Below are 24,661 nucleotides of genomic sequence, written 5' to 3'. Positions count from 1 at the left end.
ATTTAGTTCTGAACTTGCATCTCGAAAACTCTCTGTCTCAAAATTTTTTTAGCAACCCTTCAGTTTTTAAATATCGAGAGTATATTGTACTACATGAATCTTAAGCTAGTGTCTTAGGAAATAGTTTCAAAATTGTGCGACAAATCTTTTTGAATTGTGCAGGCAGGCTGCAGATGACTTATAAAACAAACAACTAAAACAGAAAAAAATTTATTTGGAAAAAAAAATAATATTTTTTTTTTGCTTTATTTAAAATTTTCCAATTATTACAATTAAGATTTTAACTTAGCTGCCTTATAATATATTTTCAACATCACAGAAATTATTGGACTTTATTAAGCAGAAATATAGAAAAAAAACATTTAGACAAATTTATCTGGTAAATGAAGACATTTTGCTGGTGGACATTCAGAGACTTGTATGAGGAAACTAGTAAAATATGCCTTTTTTTTTACTTTTTTTTGCAGAATTTATGCGACCTTATCTATAGTTATTTACAAACACTTAGCATAAGGCTGTGATCTGAGCATAAATTTGAAAATTTATATTACGAAAAATAATACATAAAACTATAACAAACAAACATTTAATTTTATTTCTGGACTTGAAACACTTTAGCTCTAAACACTTCATTTAACAGTTAACAATTGAAAAAACAAATTTTAATGATTTTGAAAAAACAAAACAAAAAATTTAGTAAACTTACTTGATTTTTATTTACTTGAGACAAGGCCTTGCCAGGTTCCACAAGAAGAATTCTCTTACTTGAATTAATGGGGTCACCAAGGCTTTTGCATTTGTAAAAAAACTGAGTCTTAAACCAAAGAGAGTCAATGTTGTTGTAGAACATTACATCCATCATGGTAATAACTTTGAAGGAAGCATATTTTTCAAGGAAATCTTTTAACAATAGAATTTTACTTTGGATGCCAGCATCAGAAGAATGCAGTATTAAAAGTTCTATGTTGTCAAATAAAATATGACATCTTTCCTCCGAATTATCACCTAGGAAGTAAACAATATTATAGCATCTTGATAGCACAGTAGTTAAAATACTGAGATATAATTGCGAAGGACCTTGTTCTATCATCAAAGGCCCTGTAAGTCTACCTAATATCAGATTGATGGTACCAGTTTGTCTGGTACCCATTGGCCAGGTTGCAATGTTGAGCAAATAGCAACTATCAGGTTTCAAAGTGCTGAGATTTAATTATGAATGTGACAGCTTAAGTTTGATCTTACCTAGCTTCAGACTTATGTGTACCAGTGTGTCTGAGAAGTAAAGGTTGCGAGTGTGCAATGTTTGGCAAATTGCCACCACCATACCTTTAGTTAAAGTACTGAGATATTGTGAAGGTGGAAGCTTAAGCTCAATCCCACCTACCTTCATATCAGTATGTACCAGTTTGCTGGGAAGTATAGGTGGCCACTGTTTAAGGTTAGGCAAAGTGCCACTATCATAATGTCGGTTAAAGCACTAATACAATTGTGAAGGCGATGGCTTCAAATTGATCCTATCCAGCTCCAGATTTGGTACCAGTGTACTTGGGATGTAAAGGCGGCCAGTGTGCAATGTTGGACAAATCACCACCATCATACCATAGGTTAAAGTACTGATATAATTGTGAATGTGATGGCTAAAGATTAATCCTATCTAGCTCTAAATTAATGAGTACAAGTTTGTCTGGGCAGTAAAGGTGAGCAATGTTGGACAAATCATTACCATCACACTGTTGTTTAAAATACTGAAATATAATTATGAAGGGTGAAGCTTAACATTGATCCTACCTAGCTTCAGACTAATGAGTACCAATGTGTCTGAGAATTAGAGGTGGTCAGTGTGCAATGCTCGGCAAATTGCAACCACCATAACTTCAGTCAAAAGTACTGAGATATTGTGAGGGTGGAAGCTTAAGTTTCATCCTACTTAGCTTCAGGTCGGTATGTACCAGTTTGTCTGGGAAGTAAAGAAGGATACTGTGCAATGTTAGGCAAAGTGCTACCATCATAATGTTGGTTAAAATACAGATATAATTGTTAAGATGATGGTTTAAGACCTATCCTATCTAGTTCCAGATTAATAAAAACCAGTGTGACTGGCAAGCAAAAGTAATTGTAGGTCAGAGTACTGAGATCTAATTATGAAGGTGGTGGCTTACGTTTGATCCTATCTAGCTGTAGGTCCATGGGCTCCGGTTTTTGGGAAGAAAAGATGGTCAGCGTGCAATGTTGAGGACAAATTGCTATCATCATTGTTTAAGGATTTCAGATTATGAAACCTTAACAACTATGACCTCCTTTTACGACAACTGGTTGTTGTGAGCCGCGATGGCTCAGGGGATAGAGCATTCGCCTTCCAATGTGGCGAACCAGGTTCGAAACTCAGTCAATGAGAATTCTGCATCTGGCTTGCACCGATCACAGTGCTGACATGAAATATCCTCAGTGGTAGACAGATCATGGGTTAGAGTCCCCTTGCCGTCAGGCTTATGGTCTTCCTCTCCATGTAACGTAAATGCGGGTTAGCTCCATCAAAAAGTCCTCCGAGAAGGTAAATTTCTCCCAATACTCGATCCAGGAGTTCCCTTGTCTTCTGGATTGGGTTCAAAATTACAAGGCCACGAAGTTGAACATTAGTAGTCGTAAACCAATGAAATTGGGTCGGCTGTTCAACGACGGTTATAAAATAAAACTGGTTGTGGAGGATATGCTTAACTTTCTTTATTATCACAAAAATCATTTACACATTAACATTTAGTAATAAGATCTCTTCTAAGAAACATTTTTCGTGCCAAAGAAAATGGCCTTTCGCAAAGATACTCAAAAACTGATAGAATTTTCAAAGAGCTCAATAATGAAATTGTTTTGATTTTGATGCTCTTTTAACAGGGTGTGTAGCCAAATTATTTAACAAAAAATAAGCACTTTTCAAGCACTCAAGAAATATTTTTAAGCACTTAAAAAAAATCATAATTAGGCAGGGTTGGAAAGTTTTTGACAATTGACCGTTTTATCTTCTTTTAACCATCATGTGAAAGAAAAGAAAAAAAACCTTTTGACATTGTTTTTGAAAATTGTCAAAAATTATGAAATTTTGAATCATGCAAAACGAATGGCGTTTTCATACGCTATGAACTGAAAATACGCCGAAATAGATTGGGGTTGAATTTATTGAGAAAACGTTGAATAGAACAATGTGAACTGTGTCATTTTGCATGATTCATAGCAAAAATCAACATGGTAAAGGAAGAATCTCATTTTAAAAAAGGAAAAATTAAGCACTTTTTAAAAACACCTAATGAAAAAAGCACTTTAAAGGCTTTTAAAAAAACGAAAATTGAAAATAAGCACCTTTAAGCACTTTTTAAAAACGCTACGCACCCTGTTTAAGAGCATCAAAATCAAAACAATCAATTGGGCTTCTCATATTTTTAAAATGGGTAAAATATATTTAGTGAAGATTTTTTATTTTTTGCAAAGTTCTTTACAAATCAGAAAAGAGGAAAGTACTGTAGCCTTGTAATTTTGAACCGAATCCACCCAGAAAACACAGGAACTCCTGGATGTGGTATTGAGAGAAATTTGTCTTTGTTGAGGACTTTTTGATGAAATACTTGCATTAAACTGAGAGAGAAACTGGGGAAACCTCCGACGATTAGCCTGACGGCAAGGGAACTATTTCTCCATGATCCATTTACCACCAAGGATATTTTATGTTAGCACTGTGGTCAGTGCGAACAGGATACAGAATTAGTATCGACCTGCCATGTCTGGGATTCCAACCTAGGTCTGTATCTCCTGAGCCACTAAGGCTCTGTGAGTAATAATTGCCATTTCAAGCAACCCTTAGTTTAATAACTATAGTTCAAAATTAGCAACAAAAAATATTTTTACAAATTATTCCTTAGCCTTAGACTTAGAGATTGGGCAGCTCTAACGAGCAGGGCACATCGACCAGAGGTCTATTGTACCCAAAACCTAAAATCATGATTAGCATGAAAGCCCTATGGCTGAAATAAAATTCAGCAAGCACCTTACAGGAACATCTAGCAGTTCCCAGGCATTGACGATATGCTGCCCTAAATGCTCAAATCTTTGAGCAGAATAGACCTCACAATCACAGAGTATGTGTCGTGATGTCTCTTCTTCTAGATGACATCCCCGACAAAGAGAATTGGATTCTATTCCCATAATGTTTAGGTGTCTCCTGAGGATACAGTGACCAGTAAGAAGACCTATGATCTTCCTTATACTGTTTCTACTAAGCTTTAAGAGTTCCTTTTGACGTACACTAGGACAGTCTCGATTCAGCCCCTTAGCTTGTCTCTGACCGTCAGCAGCGAGCCATTGCTCATGGGCGATCTTGCCGTAGAGCTTGAATATGGTTGCCCTAAATGAGGAGAGAGAAATTCCCAGCGCAGGTTCAGGGCCCCAGAAAATTGCATTAGAGCCAGCCCGTGCTGCTTTGTAAGCTAGCTCATTTCCACAGATACCCATATGTCCTGGTACCCAATGCAGGGATACCTTGTTATGAGCGGACAGGTCACAGAGGACCGATTCCTTAGCCTTACTATCACACAAAATTTCCGTATACAATTGGAAAACTTGCCAAACACTTAGGGTGCTTTCCTTACAAGACAAAAACTAATCTTACACACTAAAGTTGCTTTAAAGGTTTATAAAACCTTTACTTACAAACTAAGAAAACATGTTCATAAACAATTTTTGTTGCTATATTGCTATACATATTAAAAAGATATAGGCGAAAATGCACTAAAAATTAAATATACCTGGTTGGAATATTAGACTGGTTAGACGATTGGCACTTGAGAAAATACCTATGAGAATATAAGAACAATTTATAAAAAAATATAAACAGAAAAGACATAAAACTCTAAAATAATGCATTACTTTGAAAAAATTATTTTTACTACTTACTTGGCTTATATTTTTTAAGCATAACAATGGTGATTATAAAAAGAAGTATTGTTGAGGGTATTAACAGTAACTGTATTTTCATAATAGAAATCTCTTTTTTCTTTTCATTTGCTAAAAAAAGAAGTTTTAAACAGTTTAACACATTTATTTTTAGCATTTAAACCTAAAATATCAGCAAAAACCATATATTGGCTACTAACAGAGCAACATTTTGAATTGTAAGCTTAAGAAATCAAACTTACTTACTTTACTAATTTCTGATATCATCTATACAATCATTTTCATTAACAGAAAAAAAATAAGACTTCTGAAAAATTTTGTTTGTTAGATTTCTCTTTTCCATTAAATTATAAAAAAAATAATCAATTATAAATTCAATTTTTCTAAAATATTTTTCATTTTAAGCTTAGCTCTTACACCTACTTCTTATATTTAATCATTTTAGTTTAAGAGTTCAGAACCTTACCTTTAATATAATTGCACACCATAATTTTAAACTGAAAAGAACGTTAGTCTTTCTGAAGCAGGCAAATTCAATTTGACTTAATTTAACTGAATTTTTTTAAAGATAATCTGAATTGGCAACAGAAAAATTTTACAGGAAAGAGGTGAAAAGCAACAATAAAAAAATAAATAAATTGTGAGAAAAATTAAAATACTTAACATAACAACACAATAAGAACATTTTGAAGAACAAGAAGTCAACTCAGCATGTTCTACTTCATTTCAAATAAATACTTTGAAATACTTATTATAAAAACATTTATAAATAAAATTATACAAGTCAAGCTAATATTTTGTTGACAACTGTAATACATAAATTGATAAAAATAAATATTTCTAGAATTATAATTATCTATAATAATGTCAATTGCACAATATTTAATGTCACATAATATTTTATGCTTTACTTAATATATTATGGAAAATTTTGGAAAGAATAAATAAAATTACATCAAGTACATATGCTCAAAGCATGTTCTATGCATATTTTGAAATAACTATTATCAGAACATATTTTAAAATTATATAACTCAAACCAGAGCTCGAAAAACCGCCCGTCCTCGGCGGACAAAAATTCTCCGCGGACAACAAATTTCTTGAATCCAACGCCCGCGCGGACGGCCATTTTCCCGTTAATGTTCGTGATACATTTTCAATTTTTGTTATCTTAACAAGAGTTTAGCACCTCACTTCTAAAATGACCCTCTAATCTAGAAACACAGCAACATACTGATCATGGTGGAATTGATGTTTTCCCTGTCTGGGAGTATTGCAGCGGTTGAAAGAGGTTTTTCAGCAATGAACTTTAAAAAAAACACATTACGTACTGGTCTTAAACAAGAAGCGTTAAACGCAATTATGAGCATCTACCTAAATGGAAAACCCCATTCAGATTTCTGTGCAGAAACCTCTGTTAATCATTGGCTTGATTGTGGAACTGGCAAACATCATATTTGATTCATTTAGAAAACGCAATACCCTCGGATAAATTGACATTCCAGATAACTTGAACTTGGTCATTTAAATTATTTCATAAAAGAAATACTAGGTTTTACTATTAGTAACCTAGTATTTCTTTTACTGTATAATGTAATCCTAGTAACTACTAATTCAGTGAGCAATTTATATAAATGTTAGTAATAAATAAGAGAAAATTATATTTTCATTTATTTAGAAGCTTCGGGTTAGTTTCAAAGGAGGACGAGTACATTGTTGGACAAGCCGTCCTCGGGGACGGGTAAAATTTCTGAGTTTTTTCGAGCCCTGAGACAAACTAATATTTTGTTGACAACTATTATATATAGACTGATAAAACAGAATATTTCTAAAATTATATTTACTATCTGTATCATTCACAATACTAGAAGAATTAGCCATAATATTTAATTCCTCAGAGCAAAATATTTTTTCGTGTGGAGGACGTGGCCATTCTTCGTTAGGGGAAACCTAAAGAGATAAATGCATAATCTGTACAACATTCAAAATAAACAAGCATTGTTAGTTAACTAAGTAAAAATATTCAGAGTGAAGAAAAATTTGTAACTCAGATTTACAAACATAACAGCAAACTGGATCACTCTTTAAAGTATCCCTTAAGGTTTATATAATTAAAACATTTATTGTAAAAGAATTATTTGGAGTTGTTTTCCAAGCTAGTATATCATTTAAAATTTATTAAAATTTAAGTTAACTTTTTAAACCCTTGAAATACAATGGAAGTTGGTGGTTAACTCGTAAAATACCAATATATTTAAATTCTGATTCTTCCTTAAAACATATTAAATGAGATGATAAAAATTTACTTGATCTAAAAAAATCATACGATTATTTATCTATCAGCAACCAATCAATAAGTATCACTTAAAATGTTAATTGTTGAAGGAATATTAAATAAAAATAAAATACTATTAATTACATTTTTGCTTTTACAACTTACTTTTTGAGCCCTTAAATTACAAAGAAATTCAGGGTAATAATATGTATGACATCAATAATTTTTTTATGCAAAAACATATTAATTGACACCCAATTATCATTAATTTGATAAGACAAACAATTTTTTAAGGATTTTTCTCAACCAATCAAAAAGTATCACTTAAAAAGTTAATTTTTGTAAAAAATGTTGAAAGAAAATAAAATGTCTTTAATTACACATTCCTTATTTATATTATAGAAGACAATTAGAATTAGTGATTCCACAAAAACTTATACATAAAAAATTGAATGAAAAAAGCGGAGGTTTTTAAAAGAATAATATATTTTAAAGCAATGTCTAATGTGACCAAATGACAAGAATTGGTGAATTTTTGCTGTAGACAGTGATTTAAATTTTCGGACTGAAGCCTTTTTCTTTTTTTTTTAAATTTAAAAAAATTGCTTCTTAACTGACAATTTGTATGATTATAAACTATATAGAAATCACAAAATTTTCATAAGTTGGTTTTTTAAGTGCATTCTTCAGGGTTGAATTTTTTGAAGAAAAATGATTGACATCCTTAAAAATGAATACTTTAAATTAAAAAAAAAATGTGAAGCACTCAACTAATACTAACTTTTAAGCCATAATTTTTTTTAAACATTAATTTTCGTAAATTACATATTAAAAAAACTTTGTGGGCTATAAAGTGCAGGTAAAGAATGATATAAGGGAGGAATTTCATATACAAGTTATTCAGTTTTAATTCAAAAATTAATTGATTGCATTAATTATTTTGTAACAATATGGAAAATACTCAGGTCCACACTGTATTAAGGAGACATATAACTGATTCCACTTTGAAATAGATAGTAAAACATGCTTGTACTCAATGACATTTTATTCTTAATTTTCTGATATTCAATAATATTCACCATTTTATTCTTAAGGTAAACAAATTTTGCAAAACCAGATAATTAAATTACTTTGGACAACTATTATTTTGACTAAAAAAAAATGCTTGTATTATATTCCAATAAAAAAAAATTTAATACAGTAATTCTGAAAATTTTTGTAAATTACAGGTCTTAAGCAATTTTTATGAAACTAAAAAATTTAGTTACTGTTGACAGCCATTATTTTGATAAAAATGTTTTGTATTATATTCTTAAAAATATTTATATACAGTGATTCGAATAAATATTGTAAATTAAACGTCTAGAGAACCCAGGTCAAAGAATATACAAAGGAGAAGATATTGCTCTCCGAATACATAACTAACAAGGGAAACTGCTCAGTGTGGTAAGCTGTACCAGAAAAACAACTTACACAAGGAGAGCAACATAATCAAATATTGTGTACCAAGATTCAGCACACACATGTGAGAAGCAAATTGACGGTCAGGATCTATGTCACCTAAACTGGTTGGGTTAGGTTCCTCCCGCCATTTTATTATTTTATTCCATCTTGAAAAAGGACGACAGATGTCACGAACATAGACGATATAAATTAAATCTCAAAGAATTAACTTAATAAATATAGTACTATTAATAAATAGTGCGTAAATGCAGCAACAGACCAACCATAAATAAAAGAAAAAAACATTCTCCTCCCTAACCCCAGCAGTGGTTGGAAAAGAGGTGGGTGTAAGTTGGTTTTTAAGAACAGCTTCTGCCCTCCTAAATGTTGTTTTTTCCTCTATGTCAGGGACTGTACTAACCTTAGAGGGACTGGTTTACATTATGTCTACGGAAACTAGCCTTCTTTATCTCTATACATTCTTTGGCCAGGACATTCAAATGTCTGGTTTTTTACTTAAAGAGAATCCCAATTTAAAACAGTATAGAAACATTTTAAAATATACATGAAGAGTAATTATTTCATGCTTTAGATTTTTAAATATAAACTAAAATTTAAATTTAAAAGCTTCCAAATATTAATAAATTACAAATATTTTTGAAAAATTAAAAAAAAAATGATGAAAAATTACATGCCTCTGGGGATAAGCATAAAATTATTTTTGCAATTTGCATACCGTCTTCGGCATGCTATGGCGCATAACTAGAATTCCTGATACATACATAGTAATTATAAAAACAATACAAAAGTTTATAATTTTAAATTTACCCTTGATTAAATTGTATGTCAATATTACTACCTAAATTATTATTTATTGTGTTTTCTGGATATAGGTATAAATTTAATAATTGTATAATGATAAACCCACAGAAAAAAATTTTTTTTTTGTTTGACTTCTGATATACAATAAAATGACAAACAATCTGACAAATGCATAAAAATTGCAAAATTGAAAAATAAAAGAAATTATGAAAGAAAACAAACTGAAGAAAATGAATGGAAAAAAAAACATACAACAATAACATATGAACCACCATGCAAGTCAACAAATTCCATCAAAGTCTGAAATTGTAAAATAAAGATTTAAAATCTAAGATGGCAAGAATGTTAAAATTAAAAAAAAAAATAATAATAATAATTTCTTTAGATTAAAAAAAACACAACAAATTAATGAATAAGATCAAAAGCAAATGAAATAGTAAATAAAATAAATCTAAATTAACGAAATCACCCACATAAAAAAAAAGAAACTAATTACTAACTTCATTAATACATAGTAAAGAAAATTAATACGAAATTTATTAACACTTATAAAATAAACCTATTATAATATAAAAATGGTTAATTTTAAAATTATCTTATAATAATGACATACTTAATTTTAGTGCCAGCTTGTTGAAAATTGTTGTCATCAACAAAACACAACCAAAATTTTACAGATCTGATGCTTGATATGTTTTTATGCTTCCTTAATGAAGCATTGTTATTACAAAGCAAACACCTTTACCAGCATTTAAAAAAGTCTAATCAATGAAAAAATGAAAGAAATAAAAAATATTTGCAACCAGAAAATTTTTTGTGAAGTTAAAAAAAAAAAATCATTGCTATTAGAAAATCAGCATGTGAATTTTAAAAAAAATCATTAAATGGATTTTAAAAAAAAAAAAACTACAAATAAATGCTAAAAAAAAAAAAAAAGACTCAAACACTTATTTTAAAATTTACATGGCACAATATTATTATATTAATAAAACCAGGATTTCAATAATCATGTGGCATTTAGAGTATTTCAAAATTAAAAAGAACTGCCGTTCCTCAGATAAATACGCTCAATTGGTACATTCTGAAAAATATGTGTAGTAGCTTTAGGGTACATTGTGTATGACACATTTTTTATAGTTGCGTAGCAGGTTATAATTTTGGTCCACTAAGTGTTTATTGAAGTTGTAAAATCTAGATAAAATATTTATTTCACTAATTATTTAGTACAACATTACTTATTGATAAATTATGCATTTAATTAAGAATTCTGTGTTATCATTTCCCTTTCGATCCAAGAAAATTTTTTCGTCTTAAACAAAATTATTGTAAGAATCCATTCTCTACCCAACCGAATTCAACTGTTGAAGGGGTGGAGACGGGCTGGAAAAATTTTAAGTATCTTTAAATCCTTTCTATTTAATTCTTACAAATAAAGTAATGGTGGATATTTACTCCATTCAACTATATCTTTTGAACCATGCAAAATATGAGGCCAATACTCAATCACAATTTGAGATACAAAGTGTGTGGTATTTCATATACTTTATTCATTTTTTCTTGTAAAATTATACCAATGGAATTCAGCAATCAACACTTTTTAAAAGATAGTTTTGCATTATATACCTGTTGGTTTTTACATAAGTGACAAATGTCTTTGCTCTAGTCATAGAGGTTGTTAGTGGGGAGGACAATAAGTAGGGCTGCAAGTTTGTCGCGGGGAAAAAAGACCCCAAATTCGCGGAAAAATCGCAGGAAATTTTGAAAATTACACAAATTCTAAACATAAAAAAATTTATTACATAAATGATGCAAAAGACAGAAATTGCGCAAATAATGAAGAAAGCTTAAAACTACACAACAATAGTATTTCTTTGAATTTCAAGCAATATTAACATTGTTATTTAAATGAACAGAATTTTGGTACAAAGCATTGTACATTGTGAGATTATTCTCATTTATCCTTCATCTTTCATCACTTAATAGACTTTTATACTTAGAAAACGATCTTTCTGTGTCAACGCTGTTTTTAAGCACCGACAAACTTCGAATTGCCACTTTTGCCAATTTTGGAGCGTTCGGTCTTTGATTTCCAAAACTCTATCAATTTTCCTTCACCAATGCGCAATTCCTTGACCGTTGCTTTGTAAGAAGTAATTGCTGTGAAAACTCAAACATTCTACATTCAAACTACTAGTTACAAGTCCCTACTAACTACTAGTCCCCCCCCCTTCATCTAAGAAACTGATCCATATTTAAGAAATCACAAGAAACCGCCTAGGAAAAATTAACTGGATATGTAGAAAGGCAGAAGAAATTTCATTGCCCAGTGCAATAGCATGTATAACAATTTTTCTGTCAAAGATTTGATTTATAACATTTTCCTTCTTTTGTGATTCCAATTTCTTTTGTACTCTTACTGACTTCAGGAAGGTAATTACCCTCCCTAAGTGTAAACCACCTTAGTTGACAAGATTGTGATTATCTCTTATCTCTGAACTATTTTCATGTCATTTTGCTATTGATTCACTCCCCTAAATATCTAATCAATTTTACATGCTAAATTTAAGGTTCAGGAAAATAAAAAAATTCTGTTTAATAAAAATAATAAATAAAAAATGAAAAAAAAAATTAAATTTTAAGCAATTTTCGGGCAAGTCAAGACATATTGAGAAATTTGCGGATTTTATAAAAAAAAAGATGACAATTTCACAGAAATCATCGCGCCTCGACAAACCTGCAGCCCTAACCATAAGTATATGTCATCCTCAATAATTTCTCCTAGTCCCCAATAATATCATACACACAAATAATCAAAATTTTTCATGAACCATTATTGATTTAAATTCATCAAAGTTAAAGACAAGAATAAATAAAATATTTGCATACATAAGAAAGTTGTTTTCTTGTGATAGAGAACTACTGTTTGTCCAAGATAGGTACTCTGCCAGACATTCGTCTGGAGCTGTGGCGGTGACTATGGTAACGAGGTATGATAATTTCCAGTAGGGGTGCAGGATCCCTCTTTAGGGCTGGTTTCGGCGAGAGAAGAGACCTCTATCATCGAAGCTACCCTCCCTAGAATGCCCTCTTCTTGTTTCCATAGCACCAGACTGATGCAGACTTACAAGGGAAACTAGGGACGTGTGACTCGCCAATTATGAAATAAACTAGTGGGATGCATGCCTTACGAGGAATAATTTTAGAGGGCAACATTCGTTTCGGCCCATAGAAGGTCTTGTGAGAGATAAAAAATAACTCAATGTATAGAAAAATCCGTTTTTTATTACTTCAATGCAGACTATTAGTTATTGTAATTGTCTCATAATCCGATTAATTTGCTAATTAATAAATTTTTCAGAAAATTAACTAATTATGAGTTAATTGTTAATTAATTATTAATCAATTGCGAATTAATTATTAATTAATTAATTGATTTGCAATTACATACTCCAATTAATTCGGAAAGTTTTTTAAAAAAAATTAAAAAAATTTGATGTCAGTTTTTTTTTTAAATTAACCTAACAGGTTTTTCTGAAAAGCTACAGATATATAAAATTTTCGAAATCAATTTTGACAATAAATATGCATTATATTATATTATTATAAGTTAATTGGAGTATGAGACGATTACAATAACTAATAGTCTGCATTGAAGTAATAAAATACCGATTTTTCTATATATTGAATTATTTTTTTATCTCTCACAGGACCTTCTATGGGCCGAAACGAATGTTTCCCCCTAAAATTATTCCTTATAAGGCTTACATCCCACTAGTTTATTTCAAAATTGGCGAGTCACACTTCCCTAGTTTCCCTTGTTAGTGGCGGTCAGAGTACCTATCTTAGACTAACAGTATTGTTACTTTAATCCCCTTCAAAAATTAGACCCTGGTGATGCCCATGGTTTTAGAGTAATTTACTTTGAAAAAACTCTCTTTAGCGTCAATCATTTAGATATTTTTAAAATTTTAATTTTGTTAGCAGTTTAAATTAATGGGTTTTCATAAATTTAAACTGTAACAAAATTAAATTTTAAAAATATCTAAAAACGCATTACTGTGTAGTTTCAAACTATTTACTTAAACCCATAAATCACAAAATTGAATACTATCATAATTAAACATTTCGTATAAATCATTTTATAAGTTGACATTTTTGAGGAAAAAAACTTATAAAAGTTCTAAAAATTGAAACTTATTTTACCTAAAGTAATAAAGCGACCCCTTAATTTTCAATCTTTTTCTAAAAGGTATAAGACTATTGAAAAGAGAAATTTATTGGTCAGGTTCTACGTAAACAAGAAAAATTTAAAGTAAAACAAGTTTTTCATTGGAACCCTCAGGGCAATAGAAAAACCTAAAAATACTTGGCTCAGAACGACTGTAAACGAATTGAAAGCAATACGAGAGACATAGAGAGAGGCTTCTAGGAGAGCTATCTGGGTACAAATAGAGAGAGATGGAAAGCTATGATAGATAGCCCTATTATCCAATTTGGAGTGAAAAGTATGTATACTGCTATTGAATGATACTCTATTATTAAAAGTTTAAAAAGTACAAAAAAAAATTTAATAAAAAAAAAAGAGGAAAACGCAAATCAATAACTTTACCTAAAATCCAAGATGGTGAGACAGAGGCCTTTTAATTTGGGCAAAAATGTAACTATAGTAATAAACTGTTTTTAATTATTTGATAATTAAAAAAGAGAGAGCTAAATTTATGCAGTAGAATAAATGATAGATTTTGTTTGCACTGAAGAAATACTTACCTCACTTTTCACATGATCCTTTACGCATAAAAGATACAAATTAAAACAGTTATTTTCAGTTAATTCTTTCCTTCGCAGTTGAACTTGATAATATTCATAACATGCTACATACTCAGGTAAAGGTCTAAATTTAACAGTAATTGATTTTCTGAAAAAAAATTATTAAAATTAAGGTGTAATTATCGAAAGATATGATTAAATTCAAGTTTAAGTCACATACGTTTAAACACTCTATAAGTTACTGTACCAATTTTTGTACCAAGATAACACAGATAAAATTGGTTTTAAAAAATAGGTTAAAAATATCAGAGTCATAAAATTTTTCTTTTTTTTTTTAATATATATTTTGAGCATTTTAATATTTTATCAAAAAAATTTTTTTTAACGATTACTAAATGGAATTGGAGATCAAATTTATAGGTTCAAAGCTATTCACCTAATATGAACATTTTATTGCTTTCAAATCTTAAAAATAAACATATCACACAAAGGATACAGTAAAAATCAGGAGCATTAAGTATTATACAAAAAAGTATTAAGACTGAATAAGTTTCAATGGAGTTATTTTGCAATGCTCAATCATGATCACTTATCAAACATAACCAATTTTATTTATTTACTTTTTTCCTTTGATACCATTCATCTGTTAAATCCAACATCCTGTTGATTTTCGTCAAAATTAGGGATCAATATTTTATAATTTTGAGCAATATAATTTTCAAATCCTGCCACAGTTTAATTAACACAATTAAAAAAATCATTACCTCATTAAATCATATTTTGCAGAAAACAAAATATCAAAGCTTTCACAATCAATTGAATTCCTTTTTTTTCTAAGTTCCATACAGTCCTGATCACCTAAAATTAAAATTCTAAAATAAAGTTTACTAAAAAAAATAATAATAATAAATAAAAAAAAAGCAATAAGTGGAGAAAAAAAAATGTACTTTATTAATAAGATCAATTCCATTGTAAAACCCTTGAACAGTGTAATTTGATATTCACTAAAAAGTTTATTTTTCTCGAGTTACAAATCAAATATTGAAAATTAACAAGAATGATTATAATGGAAATAAATAAGTGTATATGCAGTACAGAACCCGTTATCCGGAAATCAGAGAACCAGAAAACCAAAACGAAATTCAATAAATTTTTCCGCCATATTTTTAAAAAAATGTTTTTTTCCTCATAAAATTTTAGGATTTTTCTTTTTTTTTTTTGAAATATGTTTACCTTACCATCATTTTGGAAATAATCATTAGTGTATTACTTCATTGTTTTTTCTTCTTTTTAAGATTGTTTCCAAATTTTTTCTTTTTTAGTTTGGTTTAACAATTAAAAAAAAAAACGGCTCTTTGTAGCGATTCAGAAAACCGGAAAAATCAGTTATCCGGAATAGCGATGGTCCCGATCGTTCCGGATAATCGATTCCCTACTGTATATGTGTGAAAATTGGTCTACTATGCACAACACAGATCAATAATAGTTTAAATTACTATAAGTTACTGGATGAATAATGGAAATTTAATTTCAGCATACTTTGATTTCATACCTTCACAATCTATGGACAAATCAGCTGAATCCAACGGTGTGTCTATGAATAAATCATCTGAATTCAATGGCTTGTCACAGTCAGTATCTGAAAAATGTTTTAAAACATACTTCTGTGACACTAATAAATTGATAAATAATTCATTCAAATATAATATCTAAACACTGAGATTGCATACCTTCACACTTTAAGGTCGGTACATTATATGGAGTACAGTCAATTTCTGAATCTTCAAAGTACTAGAGAAAGTAAAATATTAAAAAATTAGAAAGAAAAGATTTAGTTTTAAAAATATTAATTATTAACCTCATATTCTTTTTATGAACACTTAATTACTTTAAATTGCTGAAAAGAAGGCATTATTCGATGGAAATTGTAGTGGACAGAGTATTAAATAAGAAGTTTCTAGGACACACAAACTAAGTTTGAACCAATTCAGAGCAGAGGAAGGCTCCTTTTCTTTTTCATTGCAAATAAAAATAACATTAGTAGATTTTGCGTACAATTTGTATCACCATAGTAATAGATTATGCACAGTTTTCCAAAATGGATCTGCTACATTTTTCGGTTTACTTTTCCTTCGGTATCTTCTTCTTTAGCATATTGATGGGAGAATTGCAAACTACTAAGAAAACATAATGGAAAGATAACCGTTATGGTATCTGAGTCAATATAATCCACAAGATTTGGCAAATTAAAGACAGTGGCAGGCGAGAAAGATGTATAAAAAATAAAAAACGTCATATAAGGGGACTAACTTGAAGGATATAACTTTCATTCAAACCCTGGACAAATCAAAATTTATTTATTTTTTAAATTTTTGCAAGATTAAAAACTTTTTCGAGCTTTGGCAGTTGGTAGGAACAGTTAGAAATATGGAAATATCCCCAGAATAAAATTTCAGAATTTCATTTTTAAACTGGTAAATAACAGTTTTCGATACATGTCTCTATATGATCTTACAATAAATAGTATTTTTTTCTCATAGAAAAATGTAAAATAAATATTCAATATAGAAAAATTCAAACAATGATGAATTTACAAAAAAATTTTAATGCCTATTTTTTTATTTTTTTGTACATAGAAAATAAATAAAAGATTGTCATTTTTATGCACAAAAGTAACATTTATAAAATTTAAAGAGAGCAAGAAATTTTTTTTGTCTGATAATAAATTTTTTCTCATCAACACATAAAAGAATATACGTATTGAAAAAAAAATTACACATTTCCTCCTTTTTAGCACTTTATAGGTTATAAAGGACTTAATTAAACCTACATGTGGAGATTCATCCTATATCAATGGTGATAATTGCGAAAACACTGATTGAAAAAACTATAAAATTAGTGCCTGAAATAGTGAATACTCCAGCTTGTAATTTGATTTTTTCGTATTATAAGATTTTTGGGATTTTCAAAAATAACAAAAAATGCAAAAATAACAATTTCAAAACAGCAATAACTGCCAAAAAATCCTGATCGAAATGCTGCATAGATTTTCCCCACATCGAGAGTGTTAAAAAGTAATTATTCAAGTGTCCTATTCGAATTCCTTGTTTCTCAATAATATTATATCAAATTATCGAGATTTTAAAAAAACATGTGGATATCAGTGAAAAAGTCTATCGCAAAATCAAGACATTGTTGCAAATTGAATTTTGCGTTAATAATAATTAATAAACAATACAGGGATTTAAAAAGAAAAACATTGAGAAAACTCATAATATTGGTAGCAGATAAAAGATCGAAACACTGTGTGGATTTACGATGGTATCTACGAAAAAAAGAGCCAATAAAAAGTGATCACTGAAATGCGTGATTTCAATTTTGAGTCCATAATGATATCGGAATTTTAAAAATCATAAGAGAATGCATTGAATTAACTACAAAAGACAAAAAATGATCGAAAAGAAAATTTACAATAATGGCAAGCGTGTTGAGAATTGATTTATGAAATGCACAATACGTAATTTCCATTTTTTAATACCATATAAAAAATTAGGTAATTCAATATAGCCAAATAAAAAAGAAGGCAAATATATCACATTGATTAAATAATTCTTCCGCTGCAATTCGGAATTTGCATAAAAATTGCAACTCATTAAAATTAAAAATTGAGAAAAAAAGCCTCGTTTTTTTCTAGCAAACGATCTTTTGGAATTATTTTTTAAATGATCAATTTTATACTTTTGTGTTCTCCTCAGTAGTTCATTAATTCCAGCCGATTTTTTTTTTTTTTTTGTCTTGTGTTCCTGAATTTTGCCTGAAATTGCGTTATTTTCTAACAAATCTGTGTAAAATAAGTTGTTATCTTACGAGAATAAGAACTTAGGAGGGGAAAAAATGCAGTACAGATAAGAGCGAAATAAGTCTTCTTAACGAGATTTTGGAAAGTTTAGAAATTTAAATTTTAAATTAGCGAAACTTTGCAAAACTTTTGTAGGAATATAAATTGATTAGCGGAAATCCGCAAATCTTTGGTCTTGAGAGTAGCGGAATTCCGCAAATTAGCGGTAGAATATCACATACAGTAGAGTCTGGATTGTTCGAGCTTCCCATGAAGTCGAGTCTTCCTATACAATGACCAACACGTGGAAAAAAACTGCAACTTCCACTCTTTTTAAATTTCAAAGTTTTCGATAAATGGAGTTTTCGAAAGTTCGAGGTCCCATCTACCTCGAATTATCGAAACTACTCTACTTTACACAGATTATTTAGATATTTTTTGAAAATTCACAAATCAAAATTTGATCTAAATCAATAACAATAACATTATTATTAAACAAAAAGAGGACTAATAGCTCTTTATCAGCATAGGTATCATACAGACAAATATAACAGGGGTCCATATAACAATTAGTCGACAATAAATTAATGAAACCTGAAATAAAAATGACATGCATACTGTAGTACAGAACAGGGTTGGCAAGTTTTTGACACATGACGGTTTTTACCGGTTATTACCATGGTTTTTACCGTCATGTCAAAAACCCCTCTGTCAAAAACCCATAGTTTTGGTAAAACTGTATTTTTATTTGAGTATAACTGCTTATAATTTAAAATTAGTTCATTTTTGGGCAATAAAATTAGAAAAAAAGTTGTTAAAAGATATTTAAGAACAGATTCATGCATTTTCCCAACATGATTACATTAAAACATACTATTTGAAGTAAAATATTAGGATACTAAACAAAATTTTCAACATTTCCAAGCATCATTTTGTTTGGCATATTACATTACTGAAGAATGTCAAGATTGATTACTTTTATTCATAAAATCTTGCTTTGAGAAACACATGTACACATTAAAAGAAAGCCTCATAAAATAAACTTTTCGTATCATTTTTGTTTTCAACATTTTATGCAGAAATGAGACATGAAAAAGCCTGGGAAATCCTTTTAGAGTTTCCTTGCAACATTGCAATACATTTTGTTATCATTATCCTCAATGACAGGCTTCCTTGGAGCTAGACTGGTGGTCTTCCATTGAAAGAATCTTCTCGAATTTTGGACTCATCCATACTAAACTCAGAAATCGACTGGGCAATGAAAAATGCGCAAAATTAGTCACTTGCTATCGTATGCTTCGGGACAGTGACCCCGACTACTGAACATGTAATTTTGTTTGTAAATAAGTTTTGTTTAATGTGCTTTTCCAACTGAAAAAAAGCTTTTAACTTGTCAAAATAACAGTAATTCTTGACTTAGAGTTAGTAGTTACAAGTTTTGAAAGTTTTGTTTAGCTTATTTCTAATATTTAAGAAATGCCAAATTTTAAATTCTTCTTTTTAGTTCTTGAATTTATTAATAGTTCCAAGCTTTTTTGTTTGTTTGTTTATTTCTAACAATTAAGAAGTGCAAAATTTTGAATCATTTGCAAAACAAGCTATAATGATAAAATTAAGTATCACTATTTTCAATAAGCATATTACAATATTACTGTATGAATGTATATCCTTCTATAAGAATACATGTATATAGTTACAAAATCAATAGCAATCATTTACAACATTCATTTATAAGGCCAATTATGTGAAAATAATATATTGTCCGCTATATGCCATAAATTAAAGAAAACAGTAGGTTTTTGACGGTTTTTACCACTGTCATGTCAAAAACCAGTTTTTGACGGCAAAAACCCAACCCTGGTACAGAATAAACTAATTTTTAAAATTACACTTATAATAGTCTATAGATATATAACATACTAACCATTTTAATACTCTCCGTTTTTAAAACAATGTACCATAGAGTGAAGATAATCAAATTTATATACGAGTACATAGCAAAAACATACAAGAAACAGAAATAATAAGGCTTTTCGACAGTTTCAAATCTCAGAAATCACGAGTAAAAAAAAAATTTTCAGATCAATGGAAGAGAAAGAAAAAAAGTATTTCCGAGCGGATATCATGAGTTCTGCTCCGAAAAATAGATTTCACATTAAAAATGGCACATGTTTAAAAAACCCAGGAATAATCTAAATAAACATAATTCTGTTATCTGCTATTAAATAGCTATTGCATAGAATTTGAAAAATTTGGGTTTTTACCGACACAATGCGTGTTGAAATGAAAACTCATGTTCCTCTTTCTCAGCGCTTTGTTTATTTTGAAATTTTGATTGAGAGTGAACGATATCAATTATATTTGATATCGTTCGATATCAATTATATTTGATATACATAACAATATCGATATATTGAAATTATTTAAACTAATTAATACTTAAGCCGCAAGAAAAAAAAACATATAAGTTTTTTAAATCAAATAAAAACAGTGAAGATATTTTCAAAATTTTTCATTGATAAAAACCGATTCAAGTTATAGTTATAGTTATTGGCCTGATTTAAGTACGAAGTTGCTGAAATTTGATGTCGTAAACATTACGACATCAAAAAATGTAAATAAAGGTAATGGTTGACTTCTCCGGCTTTTTGTATATGTTTCTCAGCATAACCCAAATTGCAGCATTTTTAGTTTAGGTTCCTAAAAATTCATTATAGTTTTACAAATTGTTCTATATTGCAATCAGTATGAAGAATAGATTCAGCACTATTGACATTATTGCCATTGTTTCTGAATTACAGAAACATATTGGTATGCGAGTTAATCAAGTGTATGATATAGATAACAAAACATATTTAATTCGCTTGAATCGTTATGAAGAAAAAGTTGTTCTCTTACTTGAATCGGGTATTCGAATACACACCACTGAATATGAGTGGCCAAAAAATCCTTCTCCTTCAGGATTTTCGATGAAATTCAGGAAACACATCAAAAATAAAAGGCTAGAAAGTATCAAGCAGTTGGGAACTGATCGAATTGTTGATTTACAATTTGGTATCAATGAGGCCGCATACCATATTATCTTAGAATTATATGACAGAGGTAATATAGTTTTGACTGATTACGAATATACTATTTTGAATATTCTCAGGCCTAGAGCTTCTGGGAGTGAAGATGTAAAATTTATAGTTCGGGAGAAATATCCTGTTGACCATGCCCGAATGTCGACAGTTGGCTTTAACAAAGATGAAATCTGTCTTGCTTTAAACAGTGCTAAAGATGGCGAAAATTTAAAAAAAATTTTAATGCCTCGTGTTGTATATGGCCCTGCCCTCTTAGATCATGTTCTTCTTAAAAATAATTTCGGGAAAAATTGTTTAATAAACAAGCAATTCAAAGTTCCAGAAGATATTCCGAAATTGTTTCATTCTTTGGAAGAGGCTGATAAGTTGATGAAAGATTTGGCCAAAAATTGTAGTGGATATGTGTTTCACAAAATTGAAAAAAATAATATTGACGCTAAAGAGATTATTGCCAATGTTGAATTCCATCCTTATCTCTTTCATCAGTTTTCTGAGTTGAAATATACTCAATACCCCACTTTCGACAAAGCGGTTGATAATTATTTCTCTAGCATGGAAGGTCAAAAAATAGATTTGAAAGCTCTTCAGAAAGAAAAAGAAGCATTGAAAAAATTAGCGAATGTTAAGAAAGATCACGAGCAAAGGCTTTCAAAATTGCATGAGAGTCAAGCTGTTGATATTGAAAAAGCTCAGCTTATTGAAATGAATTTAGATCTTGTTGATAAGGCAATTACAGTTATAAGAAGTGCTATTGCTAACCAAATCAGTTGGTCTCATATTCAGGATTTAATTAAAGAAGCTCAATTCGAAGGTGATCCAGTGGCATCAGCTATTAAAAAATTAAAGTTGGATATAAATCATTTCACAATACTTCTTTCTAATCCACATTTCGATAGTGACGATGAAGAATCCAAGCCACAATTGGTCGATATTGACTTGGATTTTTCAGCCTATGCAAATGCCAGGAAATATTACGACATGAAACGAGCTCACTCCAAGAAAGAGCAGAAAACGATCGAGTCGTCTGAAAAAGCTTTCAAAAATGCTGAAAAGAAAACTAAACAGGCATTGAAAGAAGTGGCTGTTACAACAAGTATTACTAAAGCTAGGAAAGTCATGTGGTTTGAAAAGTTTTTGTGGTTTATAAGTTCTGAAAATTATCTGGTAATAGCAGGGCGAGATGTGCAGCAAAATGAGCTCTTGGTGAAAAGATATTTGAAAGCAAATGATTTATATGTTCACGCAGATTTGCATGGTGCTAGTAGTGTTGTGATTAAAAATCCTGAAGGTGGTGATGTTTCTCCAAAAACCTTAAATGAAGCTGGAATAATGGCAGTTTGTAATAGTTCAGCATGGGATGCAAAGGTCGTTACTAGCGCATGGTGGGTTTATGCTAACCAGGTCTCAAAAACAGCTCCAACTGGTGAATATCTCACTACAGGAAGTTTTATGATTCGTGGAAAGAAAAACTATTTAACTCCTGCATATCTTATTATGGGCTTTGGTTTCATGTTCAAGTTAGATGAAGAGAGTATACAGAATCACGTCAACGAGCGGAGCAGCAAAGTTGAAGGTAATCAGATTGAGTTTAATAATGCGGACCAAAACGAGGAAGATCTAAATGATGACTCGGAGCACGACAGTGTTTCTGATGATGATGATACTAAAGATGCTGATGATGATACTGGGGGTGTAAAGACGCTTGATAATCAGTTGTCTGTAGAGGAAAATGCGGTTGATTCTGAAGAAGATAAAGGAGGTATATATTTTCCTGATACTGAAGTTAAGATAAATGTTCTTTCTGAAACTACTGAGGAGAATGATTCCAAAGAAATTAAGAGCAATTCTGAAAACTTGATAATCCAGCATACAAAAAAAGCTCCTTCAAACAATCAAAAGGAGGACAAAAATATCCCAACTGAGCCAGCCAAAAATAAACTAACTGCCCCCAAAAGAGGACAGCGCGGTAAGTTGAAGAAAATAAAAGAAAAATATAAAGATCAGGACGAAGAAGAGCGGGAATTGCGAATGAGAATATTAGGTTCTGCTGGGCCGACTAAGGAGCATAAGAAAAATAAGAAAGGCAAAGAGGTGAAGCACCAACCGCAACAAATGAAGAATCCAAAGAAATCTGTTACTATTATTGAAGCTCCTTTGGAAAATACAATCGTGGAAGTAAAACCCGTTGAAGAAGAAAAGAGTGCAACGACAATACAAAATGATGCTTCAGATGAGGAGGATGAAGAATCAACTTCTGATGAATTTAAAGTGCTCAATTCTTTAACTGGATGCCCGACTCCTGATGATATCTTACTGTTTTCTGTTCCTGTTTGTGCCCCTTATTCTTCTATGTTGAACTATAAGTATAAACTTAAAATTATACCAGGAAGTAGCAGGAGAGGTAAAGCTGCTAAGACTGCTTTGCAAATCTTTTTGCAGGAAAAGTCAGCCACTCAGAGAGAAAAAGATTTATTAAAGAGTGTGAAAGATCAGGACATATCTAGAAATCTTCCTGGAAAGATTAAAATTTCTGCTGCTAGCTATAAAAAGAAATAACATGTTTTTGAAAATGTTTTGATACTATGATGTGATGAAATTGTTTTGTTATTTGTATAATAATAATTTTTTTTTAAGTTGACTTTTTAACTTTCCTGATGAAATCTTCCTAATGTTTGCTCAATTTTGGCAATGTTAAATCAGTTTATAATTTTTTTCTCTTTTTCTTATTATTTTTTAAAGTCAAGAGTTTTAAGCTCTCACTTTTTATAGTAGTTAAAAGTGAGGAGTTTAACTATAAAAAGGATATTTTCAATATTGAATTGTTTGTATTCATAAAAAATGATAAGTATGATACACTGAAATTATTTCTTTAGAAGACTTTAAATAACCTAAACATAAATTTGAAGCGATATTTTTATTTAACTACTTGGCTCTAAAGAATTAATTCATGGACACAAAAAAAGAAAGAAAAGCTATTATTTATATCTATTCTTATGATGTGCCCAATTGAGTCCTCAAAATTTATGTATGAAGTTCAGAAACATGCTTTAAATATTTCAGATTTGCTGGACCGTCATTCGACTATATCCTTATTGACAACTAAATAGAAAAACCATTGTTTTGTAATTAATGGTTATGGATTTTTCAAGAAGTTTAATAATCAATTTTTATCTAATGAATTAGAAAGAATCAGAATTATTTTAGAATTGTTTATCACATTTGAAAGAATCACAGCAAAATGTTTGATATTGTATTTCTGGCTCATTAAAAAATAAGAACTCTTATTTTTATGCTGTTTGGTTCATTGTAAACTTTCGTTTGTTTGAAACTTCAATAATTCTGCTTACTTTATTGGGACAGAATTAGTACATGTCTTCAGCTGTATTTTGTTTGATGTTTGCTTCAGAACCTATCAGCATAAAGTTTCTCATAATAGATAATAAAATTTGAAATTTTAGTTTTTTTTTCTTCAAAAATTGATCAAATTATTAAAAA

At 30.0% G+C, this 24,661-nt stretch overlaps 2 protein-coding genes across 7 annotated transcripts in view; one reads left to right on the top strand and one right to left on the bottom strand.

The window, feature by feature from the left end:
• LOC107444359 (uncharacterized) overlaps positions 1-20,620 on the bottom strand; it is a 26,113-nt gene extending 5,493 nt beyond the window's left edge. The window contains exons 1-10 of one of the 6 annotated variants that reach the window (XM_043047985.2): positions 20,008-20,620; positions 15,976-16,036; positions 15,798-15,884; positions 15,010-15,103; positions 14,246-14,393; positions 9,731-9,778; positions 6,783-6,888; positions 4,939-5,049; positions 4,791-4,838; positions 707-1,005 (exon numbers count right to left, since the gene is read on the bottom strand). In XM_043047985.2, the coding sequence (XP_042903919.1) occupies positions 707-1,005; positions 4,791-4,838; positions 4,939-5,049; positions 6,783-6,888; positions 9,731-9,778; positions 14,246-14,393; positions 15,010-15,103; positions 15,798-15,884; positions 15,976-16,036; positions 20,008-20,079 (1,074 nt within the window). In that variant the 5' untranslated portion in view covers positions 20,080-20,620. Of the gene's footprint in view, positions 1-706; positions 1,006-4,790; positions 4,839-4,938; positions 5,050-6,782; positions 6,889-9,730; positions 9,779-14,245; positions 14,394-15,009; positions 15,118-15,784; positions 15,885-15,975; positions 16,037-20,007 lie in introns of all 6 variants that reach the window. The other 5 variants (XM_043047987.2, XM_043047986.2, XM_071177851.1 and 2 more) reach the window with 5 other exon arrangements.
• Positions 20,411-24,661, top strand: LOC107444363 (Nuclear export mediator factor NEMF homolog Clbn). The gene has a single exon (XM_016058479.3). It carries the CDS (start codon positions 20,831-20,833, stop codon positions 23,720-23,722), a length of 2,892 nt encoding a protein of 963 aa, XP_015913965.2. The 5' UTR covers positions 20,411-20,830; the 3' UTR covers positions 23,723-24,661.

This window comes from Parasteatoda tepidariorum, chromosome 2, assembly GCF_043381705.1.
Source record: "Parasteatoda tepidariorum isolate YZ-2023 chromosome 2, CAS_Ptep_4.0, whole genome shotgun sequence".
Lineage (NCBI taxonomy): Eukaryota > Metazoa > Arthropoda > Arachnida > Araneae > Theridiidae > Parasteatoda > Parasteatoda tepidariorum.
This window is presented reverse-complemented; position numbering and strand designations above follow the sequence as displayed.